This window comes from Enhydra lutris, unplaced genomic scaffold (assembly GCF_002288905.1).
Source record: "Enhydra lutris kenyoni isolate GAN:26980312 unplaced genomic scaffold, ASM228890v2 scaffoldscaffold51, whole genome shotgun sequence".
NCBI lineage: Eukaryota > Metazoa > Chordata > Mammalia > Carnivora > Mustelidae > Enhydra > Enhydra lutris.
In genome coordinates, this window is record NW_019154135.1 from 4,938,791 (window position 1) to 4,958,537 (window position 19,747).

Sequence of the window (19,747 nt, forward strand, 5' to 3'; positions counted from 1 at the left end):
ATAGAAGATAAAATTCTGTCACGAGTTAGGAAAACTTGTGGGGCAAACATAAATGGAATAGTGTCACTGGAATTGAGAGATGAAATAGGAGATATTGACAATTGAGAAAAGGCCAGATTCCAGGGGTTTCATCATGGAGAGGGAGATGACATTTTAGCAGGAATATCTGAAAGATCGTGTTGTAGAAAATTAGGCAGGCAGCAGTCAATAAAATAGAGAACTAAAGAGATTTAAGGCAGGTAGATTTAGAATTGAAAATTATCAAAGAAGGAAGAGGAGGGAAGAAAGAATATACAAAGGGCAGCATATCAAGTAATCAGAATTCCAGCTGAAAGTAGGGGACGCAAAAAGGGAAATTTTATTGGCTAGAAAGACCAGGCATAATTTTAACTTAAGGTATGACACTATTCATTAATTCAAATATTACGAGTAGTTGGTTTTTCTTCAATCCCCAGCTCTGCCTTCTCAAAATGGCAAAAAGATGGTAAGTTAGCTGCTGCCATTTAAGCCTTAGAATTGTCCAGAGGTATAGCAGGAAAGAGCCAGGTTCTACTAATTAGTTCTTTCTGAAGTCCTGAGATGCACTCTCACCAAACCAACTTAGATCAGTCTGGAACTAATAATAAGCATGTGTGGGTGGGGGGTGGGGGGATGGTGCAGGGTTTTGACTGGCCAGGCCAGCATTACCAGTGTCATTTGCTCCAACCCTAGAGGGGTAAATTCCTCCTCCCATCCAAAGTTTTATTTGGACCAAGAGTGGGGAAGAGTTGGATTCTCAGATCAGTTCTTTTTCTAAAAGAACAGAGGGTGGGTGGGTGCTCAGGAGACTGTGAGTGTCCACTACAAGTATCCTTAGCTCATCGCTTCAGGCATCCGGGGTAGGAGAGTCTACGATCCCCATTGATGGTTGCTTCCATATCCAGTCCCGGTGTGACTGTGGGAAAGGAAACATTCCTCAAGGAACACACCAGTGACTCCAGTTCTTTATCAGCCAGAGGAGACAGGGTTAAGAAGGAAGGTAACCCAAGGAGACGGAACCCCTGGACCCAAAAAAGGCTTTCCTCTTCTGGACTTCTGCAGCCTCGTTTTACTCCTCATCTGCCGATCTTGCTTGACTTCTGCTGTAGTTCACCTTCTAGCAGAAAGGAGCTGCTTATGGCAGTGGTTCTCCAACCACGACAGGGATCAGGACCGCCAGGAAAGGCTTGTCAAAGCAAATTGCTAGGCCCCAGTTGTAGAGTTCCCATGGGGTACTGATACCAGTACAGGCACCATTTTGGGAACTGCTGCTGTGGGGCGTGGTAGATGTCCTCCGGTTTAAATAGCAGTGTTTTATCTTCAGTGCGTGAAGGAACACTCAGGGAGGAGTACAAGAGTGTACGGTGTGTGCTCTGGAGGTTGACTTCTTAAGTAAACTTGATAAAACTCTGTCTGAAATAAGGTGGAAGGGCAATAGATATTTTCAAATGCTAGTTTCCTACAGAAAATACAGGGGAAAGAAAACAATTTGGAAACTTTTTTGTTCTTTTCTGAAAAACGCCAATTTACATTCATTCTGTAAACCTGTTTTTCTCAGGGATGTTAATTTTTTACTCCAGTGGCTAAAATGCATGGTTATGACACTGTAGATTATGGTAGGTAAAGTGGCATTTTTAGAAAGCAGGTGTACCCACATGGAGTCCCAGGATGGTGAAGCTGAAATGGGCTGTGTAAAACCCTCCTAGCACGGCTGAGGGAATGAGGGCTTTATTTTTTCCCTTTAGTCTGTCATATGCTTGGAAATTTTCTGGAAGAAATACACAACACTGCCTCCCTCGGGAACACTTAGCCAGAAGAGATGGTCTCTGCAGCCCAGACTTCAGTAGACTCGGACTTGAGGAAGCCTCAGTTAGTGTCAGCCATGCAGCAGAATTCCCACACGTCATGTTTGCACTAAGCTTTTTTTTTTTTCTTTTTTTATGTTTGGTTTTACACACTTAACTTTGGAAAGTCCTATATTTATTTTTTATGATGTTTTGCTGGTTTTATGATGTGAAAAGAACTTCCAGGAATGGACCCTAATTTAAATAACATTGCACCTATAGGAAATACGCTTTCGATTTATGACAGCTCAACCTTTAACTATTATTCAGGAACTAATTAAGTAGCAGGTCAGACAGGTTGCCAACACTGTGTGTCATGGGTCTTTGATGTTACTTGAAAGCAAAGCAGCCGAAGGTGAAAATTAAGTTCTTGAATACCAGGTTTAACTGTGTATTTACTCAAGGAAATTATATCCCTTTCTCCCTAATACACTCAGTATAAATCCTATTCCTTTCTCCCAGTACACTTGGTGTAGAATTCTTTCTGGATTTAATAGAGGCTTTGATGATGGGCCTTTGATGTTGGGAACTGGACTCTTCATGTTTCGTAGGCCCAGAGGAACTAGAAGACTGGGTGGCCTGGGGGGTTCTCAGCCGTCCCTCTGTCTCACAGTGTCGTAGGTGCAGTCAGATGTGTCCCTACGTGAACCGCTGAAGGGGGAGGGTCGGAGACAGAGTTGGTACTGCAGCCGTGCTGATGGGAGTGATTTCTACCAAAAGGTCCTCTCCAGTTGACTTTCTGTGACCTCTCTGAGTCTGGACAGAGAGTCTGCTGTCCCATACCTTTTAAGAGCCATCTGTGCCATGACAATTTATGCTTATAATGTTGACTCTGAGTCTAAGGGCTGGAAAGCTACAAAGCTAAATATGTTTTCTGAACTTTTAATTCTGTTCAAATTGACAATCCCCATGTCTAGGGCAACTGTGAGTTAGTAGACTGTTTATTCTCCATTATAGTTAAAATGGGACATTCTTGTCCCAGAGACAAGTAGTTAGAAACTAGACTAACTATTGTAGTTGTCCTATAAAAGAGATAATTGTCACAATGGGAAATATGCTATTTGGCTTCAGGTCAGATCCCAGATGGGCAGTTTGCCAAAAGACTGATTCACTGATGACTCTCAGCCAGATATCTTAAACTGAACATGGCAAATGCTTTGAGGGGTAGCAGATGCAGATCTTGGACTGTTTTTACGACCGCAAAAATAGAAAAGACACTAAACTGTGATGAAGGGAAAGCCCACTCATTTCACGTAAATCGTGGCAGGATTGACAAACTCTGAGAAACAACAGCTCTGCCAAAGTCAGGACAAAGCTAAAAACCTCAAAATGACCTCGATTTGGCGAATTAGTCATTGGGATAGTGGCCTGCTTCGGTCACAGGATGGACTTGACCAGAAAGAACACAGAGAAATCCAGTCTTAAAACCTGGTGCTCTTTGTATTTGAGTGGTCTTTGTTGGTTAGATCTCTCAACAGTTCTATACCCGGTCTTCGGTCATGAGCTCGTCCACACTGTTTCATGTATGTGACAAGCAGAGGAGCCGGCCAGGAACTAGAAGCTGGAACTTTCCGTTTTGAGATTTAAGTTCGTCACTGACAGTGTGAACATCAGTGTATTACTTGAAAGAGGGGTAACATTTCTTTTTTTAATTTTTATTTATTTATTTAGTTAGTTAGTTAGTTAGTTAGTTATTTGAGAGAGAAGGGAGAGAGGGTCAGAGGGAGAAGCAGACCTCCCCGCTGAGCAGGGAACCCTGATGCAGGTGGGACTCGATCCTGGAACTCCGGGATCATGACCTGAGCCGAAGGCAGTTGCTTAACCAACTTAGCCACCCGGGCACCCAGGGGTAACATTTTTAAACAGTCTCCCAAACTGATTTAGACAGTAGTATTAACCTCTTTCTGTACTATGACTGGGTGTTAATAAATAAAAAGCTTGAATTTTCATTGTCTGATAAAAATGTTCCTCAAAATTTTGTTCATGGTACCTTAAGGCTAATTAAGCAAGTCAACCTCAACTTTCTAGTGCTCTTATTCCGGGGTGATGATTCAGTAACTATTAAATGAGCTATGTGAGAAGATGACAATACCAAGATAAATGAAATTATTCCCGCCGCCCCTCCTCCACCGCCGTGAAGCAGAGAAATAAAGTAATCCAAAGACCTCCTGACTGCCTTTGTCTGTTTGAGGACAGTTTGTGTGTTTCCTGTTTCTTCCATTGTCATTGCTTCTCCAGCGACCTTCTTGTTTTCTTTTACCACCTGGGATTCATGCATTTTAAATAGAGTTAGGTGCCATGAGCCACAGCTCGTTAATGCGAACTGGATTCTCTAGAAAGCAGGTCTAGTCCAGCTGTAAATGCTAATGTCCTTCTCTTTGTTTGCAGCACAGCTGTCTCACTTCCTGGAAGTGGGTATATTTTGCCATCACAGATGGGCAGATTATAGTCCTGTAACTGTACTTATGTTTTATTTAGAAGAGTAAGGTCTGTTTCTAAACTGTATCTGTGGTCAAACCAGGGCAGTTGGCAGAAATTACATAGTAAGCATTAACTGTGAAATTCCCTGAAAGAGCTCTGATTGTAAAACGTGGTTTTTCCTAGCAATCCCTCTGTCAACCGTTTAATGTCTCTCACTTTGATAGATGATGGATGCATGTGACTGGGCCTAGATTTCAAATACAGTAACGTTTTAATAATCTGATCACATTAATTTAGAATTTACTTCATTACCACCACTCCAACTAATTTTTACATGATTACCAAAGAAAGCATTTCCCAGGGAATGTAAAGTATAAATAAAATATAAGGGACAAACATTTAAGCTATTTTAAAGGAACAAATGGTATTTAAGAACATTTACAGACTGTGCATGTTTTAGTAATCACAGATGGCCCTTATGATATGGTAAAGATTTCCACTTTGCAATATTTCTCTTGGAATTTTTTATGTACTGGGGAGGGCACAACATGTTCAATGATGAATATATGTAACAGAGGCAACTTCTCTTATCTAATTTGCTTGAATATTGACATTTTATTTTACTGGAGTATCTCATTAGTTAGTGTAATAATACAAAAATTGCCTTGAGAAGTCTTGGGACTCATAATCCTAGTTTTTTCCCTTAAGAAATAGCTAGAAGCTAATTAACAAAGAGAAAATAGCTTTATAATGAAGCTTGTTTATACACATTACCAAAACCTCTTGTTATTTTATGATTAAAAAGAGAAACTTGGGGCACCTGGGTGGCTCAGTGGGTTAAAGCCTCTGCCTTTGGCTCAGGTCGTTGTCTCGGGGTTCTGGGATCGGGGCTCTCTGCTCAGCGGGGAGCCTGCTTCCTCCTCTGTCCCTGCCTGCCTCTCTGACTACTTGTGATCTGTCTGTCAAATAAATAAATAAAATCTTAAAAAAAAAAGAGAGAGAAACTGATTCTAACAGTGATCAGTTGCATATTTTCTGTCCTTTTGTGTATGTGACAGGAGGGATGCTTTATCTGGTTTGGATTAATTTATAACAGTTAGCTTGCCTCTGCAGTCCAGACTTCTGTAGTGACAGCAATTCGTGGTTTTTGTCTTTCTGTTTTAAGTTTTTACTGTAGCCAAAACTTTCTTTGATTCAGAAAACAATTTTTTGTACAAAATTACAGATTACACTGAGCCAGTTGTTTTCACTATAGACAGAAAGTCTTAGTTTTTATGATTAAGTTTTCAAGATGAACTGCTATAATGTAATTGTGTAGTGGTAATAAATTAGGACATTATGCAAGAGATGTTAAGAATTCTCTGAACATTTATTGGGGTATCATTTGGATTTTTTATTTTTAATTAAAGGCGTTTATAGCTGCACTGTTCAATCCAGCAACACTGGCCATTTGTGGCTGTCGAGCACTTGAGAGCAGAGATGTGCTCCAAGTGTGAACTTTGTGCCAGATTTCAAGGACTTAGTATGGGGGGCAAAAAAAAGTAAAATAGCTCAAAAATTTTATATTACTACCTGTTGAAGGGATAACATTTTAGATATATTAAAGAAGTATTAAAATTATTTTCACCTGTTTCATTTTACCTTTTATAATATGTCCATAGAAGATTTTAAGTTACATTCTGTGACTTGCATTACCTTCCCTTAGGACAGCATCGGTTTAGAGGACAGCCGCAGATAATTAAGCCTGAATGACCTGTAATATAAAGATCACTTAGCCTTTCGGCTTATTTTTCAACTTAATATAATCTGGGTTTTTCTTCCAGGGTTTTACTAAAAATTACTTCTTCAAAAGTCTTTCAGAGGTTGTTTGCTATATTCAGTGGCCTTTTCTTGGTCCTCACTCTTTCCCATGTCAAAGAGGACCTTTGACTCTCACCTTCCTGACTTTCTTACTACAACATGGTACCTGGGTTCCTAGCCTCACTTCTCAGACTGCTATTTTTTTTTTCCTCTTTCTTTCTTTTCTTTTTTTAAGATTTTATTTATTTGACCGGGGGGGGGGGGGGGCGTACGCGGGGGAGGGGGCAGAGGGAGAAGCAGACTCCCGGCTGAGCAGGGAGCCCAATGTCGGACTCGATCCCAGGACCTCGGGATCATGACCTGAGCCAAAGGCAGATGCGCAACCGACTGAACCCCCCAGCCCCCAGGCGCCCTCAGACTATTTCTGAACGTGCTCGTCACTCTTGTTGCTTTCCATTTGATGTAGTTATTGGTCCAAACTCATCTTCGCCCCTTTTTTTCTTGCCGTTTTCTCTTCCTCTCATTTACTTCCATAGTGTTAGTCTTGCTTCTGTGTCCTTGTCCTCTGGAGTCGTATCCTCAGCCCCGGACTCTCTCCAGACTGAACTGCCAGCTGTCCGGGGTGGTTCTGCAGGCACCGCTCCTTCTGGGTCTGAGAATCCGAATGGAACCAGTTGTCCTCTCTTGCTGACCTTGGCTCTATTAATCAGTGAATGATCTAAGCACCTTGTGCCTCCACAGCATCAGTCCCATTGGGCTGTGGATTTGGTCACTGGAAGTGTAAAGTTTCTTCTGTTTTTGTTTTGTTTTGTTTTATTCCGTGCTTCTTCATATCTTCCTCATTCTCTCTCTCCCTTTCAGGACTGCAAAAACAGGGTAGAGGCACATTCTTCGAAGACATTCTCGTATTTGAGAATCCCTTGCACGCATCACGCTGTATATTAGCTCACCTATATATACTTCGGTGTGTGGCCTTTTCTTTCCCTGGGATGTCCTCTTGACCTCCCCTCTAGTCTGTCTTCTACCAGTTCTTGCAGAATGCCTCACAAAGCCTCTGATTCCTGTTCCTCCGCCCCCATCTGCTCACTAGGCTTTGCCTGCCACTGCACTCGTTCCTTCCACCTTTGTGCTGTTCTCCGGTTTGCCGTTCCTCCACTCATAGCTTGTCCTTGCTTCTGGCGGGGTCTTTCCTCTCCCCGGAATGCCCCCTGCCAACGCCAGGCCCCCGAGTATTGTGCTGTGACTGGCTCCTTTGTAGCTCAATACTGCCTTCTCAGAGAAACCTTGCCTGACTACCCGGAACCAGCACACTCATGCACAACAGACACACCCAGCAGACACTCCCATCCATTTCCCTACTGAGTTCTCCTTAGTTCTTAAAACCACCCGAGGTGTTACTACTTACTCGTGCTTCTTTGTCTCCATTGGAATGTAAGCCTCCAAAAGAACGTGGGATTTAGGTCTTATTTTCTGTTTTCCCAGTAGGCATTCAGTAAAATTTTTTTGAATAAGTGACAGTATCCTTTTCCTCTTCCAAGGTCTGCTCACTTCTCTCCTGTACAATTCTCCAAGGCTGAATTATTCTCGCTGATGGATGGCCTGAGCGCTTTGTCCACGAGCACACTTGAAACGCACAGCAGAGCTAGTCGAGCCTGCTGGGTGCTTCCCTGTGATTTCTCTTCTGATGGGGAACTGTCACCGGAGAGTTGGGATCACTCGTATTTGCAGTGCCTCCAATCCTGACACAAAGTGGACACCTGTTAGATTCTTTTGTATAGTTCTGTCTCTTCCTTTCATTCAAGCAGCAGCTAATGTGTGCCCCCCGGGTGCCGGCCCACTGCGTGACTCCTGGAGCCGGGGATTCTTCCTTCTCTGCCCCTGAATCCAGACTTGGGTCAGTCTACAAGCATTTTCCTAATAGAGAAGGGCAGGAGGGACGGTTGGGAGACAGTAACCCCTTTAAAAGAGAGGAACCACCTAGACCTCAACTTCCTGTTTCATATGTTCTTGCCTGTTGAACATTGTTAGAATCTCTTCGCTGCCATCCTAGAGGTCTTCTCAGCAAGCTGACATGATGCATAGAAGAATGGGGAGAAAAGGACACAAAGATACTGTTGTGAGCGCGAGCATGGCAAGTAGGAGACACTGGACAGTGTCTGCCGAGACAGTCTCCACCGTCGCCGAGCCAAGGGGAACAGGTTACTGATGAGTCTGGAGAGCCAGGGAGGAGCTCGGACCAGCAGGGGTTTGCATGCACGCTAAGGAGTTTGGAGGTTAGGGCTAACGGGAAGCTACTGACGGGTTGAGGCAGGGGGTGACAGATCAGGTTTGTATGGAGCAAAAGATCCTTCTGTCTACAGAAGGCTGGGCGAAATAGAGCCTAGCAAACCATTTAGAGGCTGTTGCAATTGAGCAAACACTTGATGGTACCTTGAATGAGTGTTCTGTAGTTGGAGAGAAATAAAGTCTACAAATGCTTAAATTTATGACTTAAACTCCATAGGGTGTAGTGAAACGTCAGCTAAATGAGGAGAAAGTGGGGAGAGAGGAATGGCCAAGGTGATTCTTAGTGTTTTCTTCTACCTTGCTAGGTGAGAGTGGCATTCCCTGAAGTGACAGTCACTGGCATATGGGGAATCTGATTTGGGAGGGAAAATAGTGTGGTTTGGGCGTCCTGAATTTGAGGTAGCTGTGAGACATCAAAGGAGGGAGATTAGGTAAGCAGTTGGTTGAAGAGGTCTGAGCCAGAGATAAGAATCTGTGACTCATAATGTCTAGGCGATACTTAGGCCCTGGGTACAGATGCACTGTGTCAGGTGAGAGCGGGGAGCCTCGAGACCAGGCTGTGAGAAACCCATTGAATGGGCCAGTTAAAGGACGATGAACCCACAAAGGAGACAGAAGCAGCAGCCAGAGAGTTAGGAGGAAAAGCAGGATAGTGCTTTGCTGTGGAAGCCAAGAGTAAAAGAGTCTGTAAACAAGGAAGGAGCGGCAGCGACGTCAGGCACTGCTAAGGCGGTCGTTCAGAAAGCGTGGGATTAGGTCATTGGATTGTAGTGACCTATGGGAGAGGAAGGAGGAGACAAGTCAGATGGAGTGGCTGGATATGCATGGAAGGAAGGGAGATGTTACCGTTCATTACAAACCTCTGGAGAACCACAGTGTGACAGAGGGGAGAGGAAAAGACAACAAACCAAGCAGGGGCATACGTCTGTCACATACAAGGTGTTGTGGAGTAGAGGGGGACAGGCATCGAGCCCTCCCTGGAGGGCCAGAGGGGGCGTCAGAGTTGGCTTTCTTGAGGCACCGATGCCTTGCTGAGACCCGCCACGCATGGAGTGAATGATGGAACTAAATTTGCAAGCAGAGAAGGGGAGAGGGCTTCCTGAGCGAAGGGAGCACAGAAGGCAAGGGCATGAGATGGGGGTGTGCACGTCTTGTTTAGGGATTACAGCTTGTTGGATTTGGAACACAGATTGCCTGTGGGAGGGTGGCAGGAGGTGAATCGTGAAGAGGAGGCAGAAGCCAGATCATGAAACACTTGGGGTGCTGTAGTGAGGTATTTATACTTTATTGGTACAAATGGTTCTCAATTTATCTTTGGAAATATTCTTAATGGCAGAAGACAGGAAGTGCAGCCCTTTTCTGAAGCAACATAAACTTTTCTTTCAAAAGTGATTTTATTTTGGGGCGCCTGGGTGGCTCAGTGGGTTAAAGCCTCTGCCTTTGGCTCAGGTCATGATCCCAGGGTCCTGGGATCGAGCCCCGCATTGGGCTCTCTGCTCAGCAGGAAGCCTGCTTCCTCCGTCTCTCTCCGCCTGCCTCTCTGCCTACTTGTGATCTCTCTTGATAAATAAAATCTTTAAAAAGTCATTTTATTTTAAAAATTAAAGTGAATTTTATTTTCTAGCATATATGTTTGACTTTTTATGTAAAAGTGTCTGAGGTTATTTGGCCTTGGCCTTGGGTAGCTCTGTTGCCCATTGTCAAATACATTCCCTCCGAGAATGTGTTCGTGGGTGAGGACTAGCAACCAGTATCATGATCAGACTTACTTTATGGCAAGATCATTGTTCAGTGAAGGATGGGTTGAAGATGGGGAAAATTAGAGGCAGGAGGGTAGTGGTCCAGGTGAGAAATAATGAAAGCCCAAACTTGAAGCAGTTGGGGGTTTTGAGATTTGGGACATGGTACTGGCATGCTGGTGACTTCACTAGGTGTGAGACATGGTTGAAAATGAAGGAGACAGCACTTTAGGTTGATTCCGCCCAGTGCTTGACCCGGGCAATGACATTGGGCGTATAGAAGGAGAGGCATGGGGTGCCTGGGTGGCTCAGTGGGTTAAGCCTCTGCCTTCAGCTCAGGTTATGATCTCAGGGTCCTGGGATCGAGTCCCACATCGGGCTCCCTGCTCGGCGGGGAGCCTTCTTCCTCCTCTCTCTGCCTGCCTCTCTGCCTATTTGTGATCTCTCTCTCTCTGTGTCAAATAAATAAAATCTTAAAAAAAAAAAAAAAGAGGAGGAGGAGGAGGAGGAGGAGAGACATGGGGTGGATGGGGCTGAAGGAAGAGCTCTTGCCCGAGCTGTTTACTGGATTGATGGCCTTGCTCAGTAGTGGGAGTTGAAGCTGTGGCCCATTTCAGCCAAATGAAAAGATCTGATTTTAATTGGATCTATGCATCAGCGAGGGGCTTAGGATAGAGGTCACTAGCCTGTAAGTGGCGGTTGAAGCTTCGGTAGTAGATGACATAGTGGAGGGCCAGACAACGAGGGATCTGGGGCAACACCAGTATTTAAAAGGAGGGAACAAGGAAGAAATCTTTAGAAAATGGTGAGAGATCTATTAAGGAGGAAAACATCCAAGAGTGTGTAAAAGGGTGGTTGGCAGGCCAAATCATAGAGCCACAATGGTGCCTTGAAAGACATTCATTCGATTTGGGGGGTCTTTGATTATTAAAGATTTTGTGATCTTAGTAAGAACAGCTAGAGCTAAGAGAGGGGGCAAAATCCAGACTAAGCTGCACTGAGAAGTGACAGCAAGTGTACACAGCCGTGCTTTCTAGAAGCTGAGCTTTGAGGGAGTAGCCCGGAGTGAGTGCGTTGGCTAGAAAGAAATGGGGAGTTTTATAGGATATTTATGAGTGGCTTGGTTTTGTTTTTAAGATGGGGTAGATGCACATTTATGTGCTGAGCGGGAGCCAGTACAAGGGGAAGAGATTGTATGAGGCCTGTTGCCTTATGTATTGTAAATATATTGTAGAAGTATTTAGTGAATGACTGCTGCTGTTCCATTTGTCGATCCCGGTTTCACCGGCGAGCTGTGTAGGCTTTATGGGCTACTTGCTCTTTCTGTATTTTTTAGCCTCAGAATATTCTGCTGACAAGTGCATCTCCGCTGGGTGACATTAAGATAGTTGATTTTGGTCTTTCAAGAATAATGAAGAACAGCGAAGAGCTCCGAGAAATTATGGGTACTCCTGAATATGTGGGTAAGTACTCCTGAGAGGGGGTTATGTTCTGCATTTGGGGTCAGGCATCGTCTTCGTTAGGGAGCTCACATGCGGCGTGGTTAACAGTGGGGCAGGCCATCTGCTGTGTTAAAATTCTACCATCAGAGTCCTTCTTTTGTGTAAAAATTTAAAAATGGTAAACATTAAACGGTAAGTTACCAAACTGATGATAGCTTTCCTGAAGGGAATCAAGAGAATTTGAAGGGCTCGCTTCTAAAAGGAATCAAAAAGGATTTTCTTAACAAAGTATAGGATATCAGGTTACCTGAAGGTGGGAGGATGTTTAACAAGTAAGGACCTTTAAAGAACTTTAAGTTCATAACAAACATTGCTGGGTAATCGCAAGCCCTGTGAAACAGTCGGCATGTGGCATTTCGTTGTCGTTGGATTAATGCAGGGTCGAGAGCTTCTGGCAGAAAGAAGTGTTAAGCCTTGAAGGTACAAGAGCAGCCGAAGGGATGAACCGTGGCTTTTCAGTTTGGTTCAAAAATAAGTGAACTCTGACTTTTTGGACAGACTGGCAGAACTACAGGACGCAAAAGGAGCTGTGGCCTGAATGAGGTTAAAAAAGATACCCGGAAGCAGAGCAAGGCAGTGAAAGAGTGTAAAGGTGGTGACCAAGAGTTTACAATATTTACAATTACAATTTCAGAGCTGGAACAGTTCTCCATCATTACTAGGGCTGTGGCCCGCGGCGCTCTAGACCTATAGGAGCAGAAGCTGGACGCCAGGCTGCCCAGGGCAGACACGAGTGCAGACACTGTCCAGGGTGGTGGCCGGCGGGTCAGGGGGTGGTTTTGTGTCCGATGACAGCAGCCAGGGGCAGGGGAGAAGGCGGAGGTTGGAGGTGTGAAGGGGACAGGCTGGCTGCATTTCTAGAGGGCCTGGGCAGCCGAGGCCTCCTTTCGGAGAGGAGCCGAGGGTAGTTGGACTTTGTTTACAAGAAGTGTCAATTCCAGAGGACGGATAGGGTTGAGGAAAACAAAGCTGTTGGGCAATGATAGTGCAAAATATATAACTCAACGCTTTAAAATTAAAGTCCTACGATTAGAAACATCCTTAATTAGGTAATGAAAGATACCACTGGCAGACAAACCTTCAGAATGTTCATGTGTTCTTTGTGGGCTAGAACACTTAAATTCCAGTGTGTGTCGTGACCACTCAGGAAGGTTTAAGGATGGGGCTTCGCAGGCCTCCTCTTGGGAAGCAGCAGCCCAGATCCCTCAGCCGGTCGAGAGCCTTGCAGACCGGAGCAAACGCGGAACGCAGGGCTGTGAGATGAGAACCTTGTGGTGGTTACTGCCCTGAAGGGAGTTCTCTTATGTTTTATTTTATGCTTTCTGTTCTTTGGGTCCATTCTCAGTTTTCTACCAAGAACTTTTTTTTTCCCCCCTCCAAAAAACCAGAACTATCTTTATTATAAAAGTAATTCCCAATCCAAGAAAACTAAAAATAATTCAGAACTATATAATAGAGACAAACCAGGGGGCCTCTCCTCTCTTTCCTTACCGCACTTTCAAGGTGAGTGTAAGCCTCCCAACTTGTTCTCTTTACAGAATCCTGTCTGGGCAGCGGGCTGTACACGTGACCTCGGTCCTGAAATCTCTTTAGACCCCCCATGCCTCTGTCCCTAAAATGGGGCTACCATAATACTACCCATCAGATTGGCTCTATCAACTCTTACGTCCGTGTTCAGTTTATAATAAACATGAGAAAGGAAGCTACTCTTACTTCCTGCTCCCTCTTCCCAGCAGTTCTTTGGTCTCCTTTTCCCCTCCAGTAGTTTGGATGCTGTGCATTTCATTTTAAATTTCCTAATAGTTTCTTTTAAAACTTTAAAATAATATTCATAACCTCTGTTTCACGACTCAGTATCAGAAGGTGAAGTTGAAATTAACCTACCTAACATTTTCTCCCAACCTTTTCTTCCTCCCTCAATATTGGGGTGTTTGTGTGTGTGTGTCCCCCCGTCCCCTACCAGTGATGAGTATGTGACTTGAGTGTTTTGTTTTTTCCTAGGATTAGATATCTTCACCCCCCCCCTTTTTTAAATTGTAATTACCACAGTTGTTTAGTTTTTGATCTGTTTATAAATGGATTCAATACTTGATTGCCTGTCTTGAGTTCTTCCCACTTTTGAAAAAAATACTCATCTTGTGGTTGACTGGATTATATCAGTGAGTTTGCCTTTCAAGGAGGATTTTCATAAATTTCTCCTAAGTCCTTGCACATTTGAGAATGCCTTTTGTATCGCTTGCTGGGACAGTTTAGTTACACGTTATCAAAGCATGCTGTTTTCCAGGACTCTACAGAGGCAACTTGTTGTCTGTGTGTGTGATGCGTGTCATCTGAGAATGCCCAGTTTTTTCTTTAACCTTGTTGATTGACTTTTTGTCAGTGGGTGGACATCTTAAAACCTCCTCCGGCCGCAGCACGGAGAAGAGATCAGGGAGGTCAGGGGAAAGTGCCATGGACTAGGGTGCAAGTCAGGGGGAAGCAGCGCCCTGGATGGCATCGAGAAAGATTTAAAAGCCGTCATCTGTCAGAGAGGACGCTCGATTATCGTGGGTATGGGAAGAGGAAGGAGTCAGAGCTGTCACTTCCTGTTACAGTGCTCATGCATTCGGGTATTTAAAAAATATTAAGACCCAACAATGGAGGGTGCTGGTGGGAAAATAAGTTAATTACACCTAGTTAGACTTTACAGTAATTCATGTTAATTTATATAATGCTATTTCATGTTAGCCCAAATCTTGGTGGTGTCGTAGAGTTTCTGATGCGTATTTTAAAAAAACTTTTATTTCAAAGTGCAAATTAGGAATTTTTTTTTCACACAGCTAAATGTTTTCTTGTTTCTGATACTAGCTCCCGAAATTCTTAGTTACGATCCTATCAGCATGGCGACGGATATGTGGTAAGAGTTATTTCTGAAAACTTGATCAAATTGGTTTCAAGAAATGAGTAGGATACTAATTTTTCTTATATTTTCATTCTGCTTTAGGAGCATTGGAGTGTTAACATATGTCATGCTCACAGGAGTCTCACCTTTCTTAGGTGATAATAAACAAGAAACATTCCTAAACATCTCTCAAATGAGTTTAAGTTATTCTGAGGAAGAATTTGATGTCGTGTCTGAGTCTGCTATTGACTTCATCAAGGCACTTTTAGTTAAGAAACCTGAGTAAGTATTAGCGAATACTGATCTTTGTCCATTTTTGAGTGATCTGCTCTCAGCAAAAGCCAGCTAACCTGAAACACCAAACGGAAGGCAGGACAATGTAGACATTAAACTAGATGAAACCTTGAGTCCATTTGTATTTGTTGAAAGGAAATGTCAAAAATGAAGTTTCTTAGAAAACGTGAGCCGCATCTCAGTGAAACAGCTATTGTCTGTCTGTTTGGTCTTCCAAAAGGGCTTTTCAGAGATCTCTTCCTTCGAGTGTTTTCCAACACTGTGGGAATGGCATTTGCACACAGATGCCAAAACTCCCAGTCTTACTCAGGGATCACAATAAGATTCTTGTCAACTCTTCATACCTCCCCATATATAATACAATAAATACACCTTATGCTCTGATTTACGTATTTTTAAGATTTTATTTTTTGAGTAATCTCTCTACCCAGTATGGAGCGCATACTCAGCCCTGAGATCAGGAGTCACGTGCTCTACCGACTGAGCTAGCCAGGGGACCTCCCGGTATGCTCTAATTTATAATTGAAGTTTTATTTTTTTTTTTTTTTAAGATTATTTATTTGAGAAAGAATGAGTTGAGGGCAGAGGGAGAGGGAAAAGCAGACTCCCTGCTGAGCGGGGAGCCCGATGCGGGGCTCGATTCCAGGTCCCCAAGATCACGGACCTGAGCCAAAGGCAGAGGCTTAACTGAACCTCCAGGTGCCCCTCTAGTTGAGATTTTAAACTGTCTTAAGTGTGAAATGTGTTTCATTTTACAGAGATCGAGCCACAGCCGAAGAATGTCTAAAGCATCCGTGGTTGACGGAGAGCAGTGTTCACGATCCTTCTTTCAAAGTGAAAGGGGCATTAGAAGCAGCAAATGCACTCCAAGAAGGTGATGCTGTGCCTGAAATTAATTCAGATACTCAGAAACCGGAAACCGAGGAATCAGGTGCAACAGAGGAGTTAATTGTATTTACTTCATATACTTTAGGACAATGCAGACAGTCTGAAAAAGAGAAAATGGAGCAAAAGGCCATTTCCAAACGATTTAAGTTTGAGGAACCTTTGCTACAAGAAATTCCAGGAGAATTTATCTACTGAGCAGTACTTCCCTTTAAAACTTTAAGATTTCTGCATTGAAAACATTATTTATGGACTTCTGGCCACATGGTACATGTACTGAAAGTGGATAAACCAGGTATCACTGATAGAAACTAAAATAACTTTGTCAAACTTGTGGAGTTAGTTATATCAAGACAGATTTATAAAGCTGCCAAACAGGAGTTTTAACGGGTAAAGTTATCTCTGTCCATGTTATTTTTTTAAGAAGGGAGATGTTTGAACCTTTATTTTCTAAATCTTGTTTCTCCAGAATGAGAATTTGTTATGCAAAGATATCTGTATTTCCTTTCTTTAAAAATCCAAGTAAAAGTGCCAAATTAACATCTTTGTAAATCTATTTAGCATTATTCATGTGCATCTATATCTGCATATATATATGAATATATATAGATATAGATATCTTTGCTAAAATTGATACTTTTTCACTTTGGATTTTTTGGAGGGGGGAGTAAGCTTTTTAATTATGTATCTTCCAAATTTAGAATAACATCCACTAGAGTTTGATAATATTTTTATATTTTATTACTGCTTTATATTGACTTGATTTGACTTCTCTTGTCTTTGCTTTTGCCTAATGCTTGTAACCTATCAGTGAAAAGCCCTGGCTCATTTTTTTTTTTTTTTCTTCAGTGTCATAAGAGTGGTGATGAATTTTCACCTCAGACTATTCTGGTTTTAAGGTCAAGGTTAAGTAATCCTGTAACGTAAACCAGTGCTGACTTCTCAGCCAGTTCCCCTACCACAGGTTACTTGTCTACTGTCTTTAAGGAGGTGGCACCTGTGCCGCCTTCTCACGTGCTTGTCACTTGCAAGTGTCCGTGTGATCTGATCAACATGGGGTTGCTTTGGTCAGTGAAAAGATGCTATTACATTGTTTTTGTTAATAAAACCCCCGAGAGGGTAAGAGATGAAGCATATTCATCCTAGCCATTGAGCCTCTACTTCTGTGCCCTCTGACTGTACTAAGACGTTATAAAAAAACAAAATATTTATAAACTTTATTTTGTTCATGAAAAACATGACATTGGATACTGTGTCATCAGGGAAGAAGCCATTCCCAGAACTCACATGAAGATACTCCGTAGAATTTAATTTGATTAGGATCAACACTTCAGTTGGAAGTAGGCCCCATAGTGAGCAATAAATTCCTATTAAAAAATGGAAATGTAAAAGTGTACGCCGTATAACTTAAAGCAACTAAACATCTTTCTCACACAAAAAAGTCTGAGTCATGTCCTTATTTATCTTTTATTAGGCTCAGGGTGTCAGGAGACTTGTGAATATAACCGGTCTGTCGCCCGACCAGTCCCTTCACAGTTGCTCTTCGGGGCTCACTCGATGCTCTCTTCTGCACGAGTTCTTAAATGTCCGGGTCCTGAGCTGGTGGCAGCACCTAACCACGTGCTGTAAGCGTGTGCGGTGTGCCGTACGGGACCCTGCCCTGCAGGTGTCAGAGCCCCGCGACCTTCATACAGCATCAGCCGAAGCTGATGAGGCAGTTCCAACCGGCAGTTTGAGTTTCTCACTAAATCGGCCGTATTTACAGTTTCTCGGAAACCAGCGTTTCTAAACGAGCTATAGGAGGAGGAAGAGGAAATGCTGCCACGATGGCAGGGTTTTCTGTGAAAACCCGTGACCACTGTGTGAAGCCGCAGGTAAGTTCCCTTCCTCTTGGAAGAGGAAAAACACAAGTTTAGGCACATTTTTGTAAACCTCTCTCCGACAAAAATAGAAGGGAGGTGAGAAAAAAATGTCCACTATTGAGGGACACAGTTTTATACTTGATAGATTTGTCCAGTTTTAAAACCAGAACATTTAGGTAACATTTAGATTTTTTTTGCAAGCCACTTTACATTACATTCAAAATAAATACATTTAATGTAGTTGCTGTATTTGTTTAAAAAAAAAAACCTGTTTTCTTCCAGCTGGCCACTTGGCTGTTGGCAGTGCGCTGCATCTTTAGTGGCTTTTGTAAACACATGTAAAGATATACTGACATTTTCTGACTTATACAGGGCCTGAAGAGCCTTCACGAAATTGGGCCAAATAAAATCTTTCCGTTAGTGACTTAACAGTTAGCTTTATACTCACCTAATGATGTTAATTTTTTCTTTTAACAAGCTTACGAAGAACCAAACCAGTATTATTGAATTTGTTCATAGAATTTGTAAGTCCATTTTTAATAATGAATTCCATATTGTCATATTTTAGCTTGAGAAGTTTATGAAATAGGCAAAATGTATAAGTGGTTTTAGTCAGTTGGGAAATTTTTAATGTTTTGTTGTTTTCACATGAAAAGTAGGAGAAAATGCCACACTCTTTTAGAGGAAGGTCAGGTGCTAAGAGAAAACCACAAACTCCTAGAACTTTTACAACTGACCTCAGTTTGGAAGAAAATTTAATAGAGAAAAAGTCATAAAGGCTGCTCAGAGAATGTTGGACAAGAGTTGAGTTACAGTCCTAGTAATGTAACGCGTGGTCTTTAGCTCAGGCCACAGAAACCAAAGCAGGATTGATCTTGGCACCAACATAGATGGTCCTATGTAGGGGGAAAGGTTATTAGCCAAGTATTAACAAACTAATCCTAAATACATTTTAAACTCACACACACTTGTAAGAATTAAATTGCATTGATGAAACTAAAATAGTCAAAATTGTTCAAGGTTATTTACCATCTAGTACCTTCATTTAGTTGCAGAATTTAAAAAAATACTAGGGAGAAGGGAAGTGTTTTGCCTGAAATGTTATGATACCTAATTTATCACTTACTCTGAAAACTCCTGGTTTATTATAAGAATTCATGAAAGAGCATAAAAAGATGTTTCAGTGGCCTTAATATTCAGGAAAGGAAACTACCCCTGGAAAACAGTGAAATGCTACTTAACATAAAAATTGCCAATTTCAGAAATTCACAAAATAGAAGAAAATGGTAAAATAAATCCCTATGTACTCATCAACCAACATTCAATAATCACAATTTTATAATAGAGATTCATTGATTTTAAAGTATCCAAGGTTTCAAAGTTTGTTGATGGATATTTTGGTTGTAGGTCTCCAGTTTTTGCTATTACAAATAGAGTTCATTAAGTATATACTATGTAAATGGCATTTTGTATTTTTGTCAGCTGCTTTTTAGCACACAGTCTCAGAAATGGGATTGGTGGGTCAAATGGTAAAGGTACATAACATTCTTCTAGATATTGTCAAGTTCCCCTCTACAGAAGTTGTATCACTGTGTTCCCATCCCATCTGCAATTTAAGAGAGCCTGTTTCCTCACAGCTTTTCAAGAAAGTAGGTTCTCACACTTAGGAATTATTGCCAATTTGCTCGAAGAAAAATGGTATCACTAGTTTTAATTTGCATTCTTTTTAAGAATGAGGTTGAACTTTAATATAATTCACTTGCATTTTTTTTCTGTGAATTCATTCATTAGTATCTTTTGCTCAGTTTTCTACCAGGTTATGGTTTTTCTCTACTTTTGCTCCTTACAAATTATGGATGTTAACTTTCATGATTTAAATTATAAATGTTGGGGCACGTGAGTGGCTCAGTTGGTGAGGGTCTGGCTCTTGGTTTCCCCTCAGGTCGTGTGGGTTGTGGACCTGCTGGGGAGTCTGTTTGAGATGATCTCCCCTTCTCCTTTTGCCCCTCCTGACTCTCTTTCAAATAAATACGTCTTGTAAAAAAAGGTAAATATTTCCCCCACTTTAGCATTTGCTTTTTGTTATTTCTAGACATGCAGAAATTTGTTTTTATACAGTCAAGCTTATTAATTTCCCTTATCATTTGTAGATGGTGACTCATTGGGAAGATCTCTCTACTTCCAGGTTCTAAGAGTTACCTATAATTTTGCTAGT

At 42.2% G+C, this 19,747-nt stretch overlaps 1 protein-coding gene across 1 annotated transcript in view; it reads left to right on the forward strand.

Moving 5' to 3' along the window:
• Positions 1-16,513, forward strand: part of LOC111157036 (serine/threonine kinase 17a) — a 40,311-nt gene extending 23,798 nt beyond the window's left edge. The window contains exons 4-7 of the mRNA XM_022518244.1: positions 11,445-11,571; positions 14,458-14,506; positions 14,594-14,773; positions 15,544-16,513. Of these exons, the coding sequence (XP_022373952.1) occupies positions 11,445-11,571; positions 14,458-14,506; positions 14,594-14,773; positions 15,544-15,868 (681 nt within the window). The 3' untranslated portion in view covers positions 15,869-16,513. The remainder of the gene's footprint in view (positions 1-11,444; positions 11,572-14,457; positions 14,507-14,593; positions 14,774-15,543) is intronic.
• Positions 16,514-19,747: the final 3,234 nt, after the last annotated feature.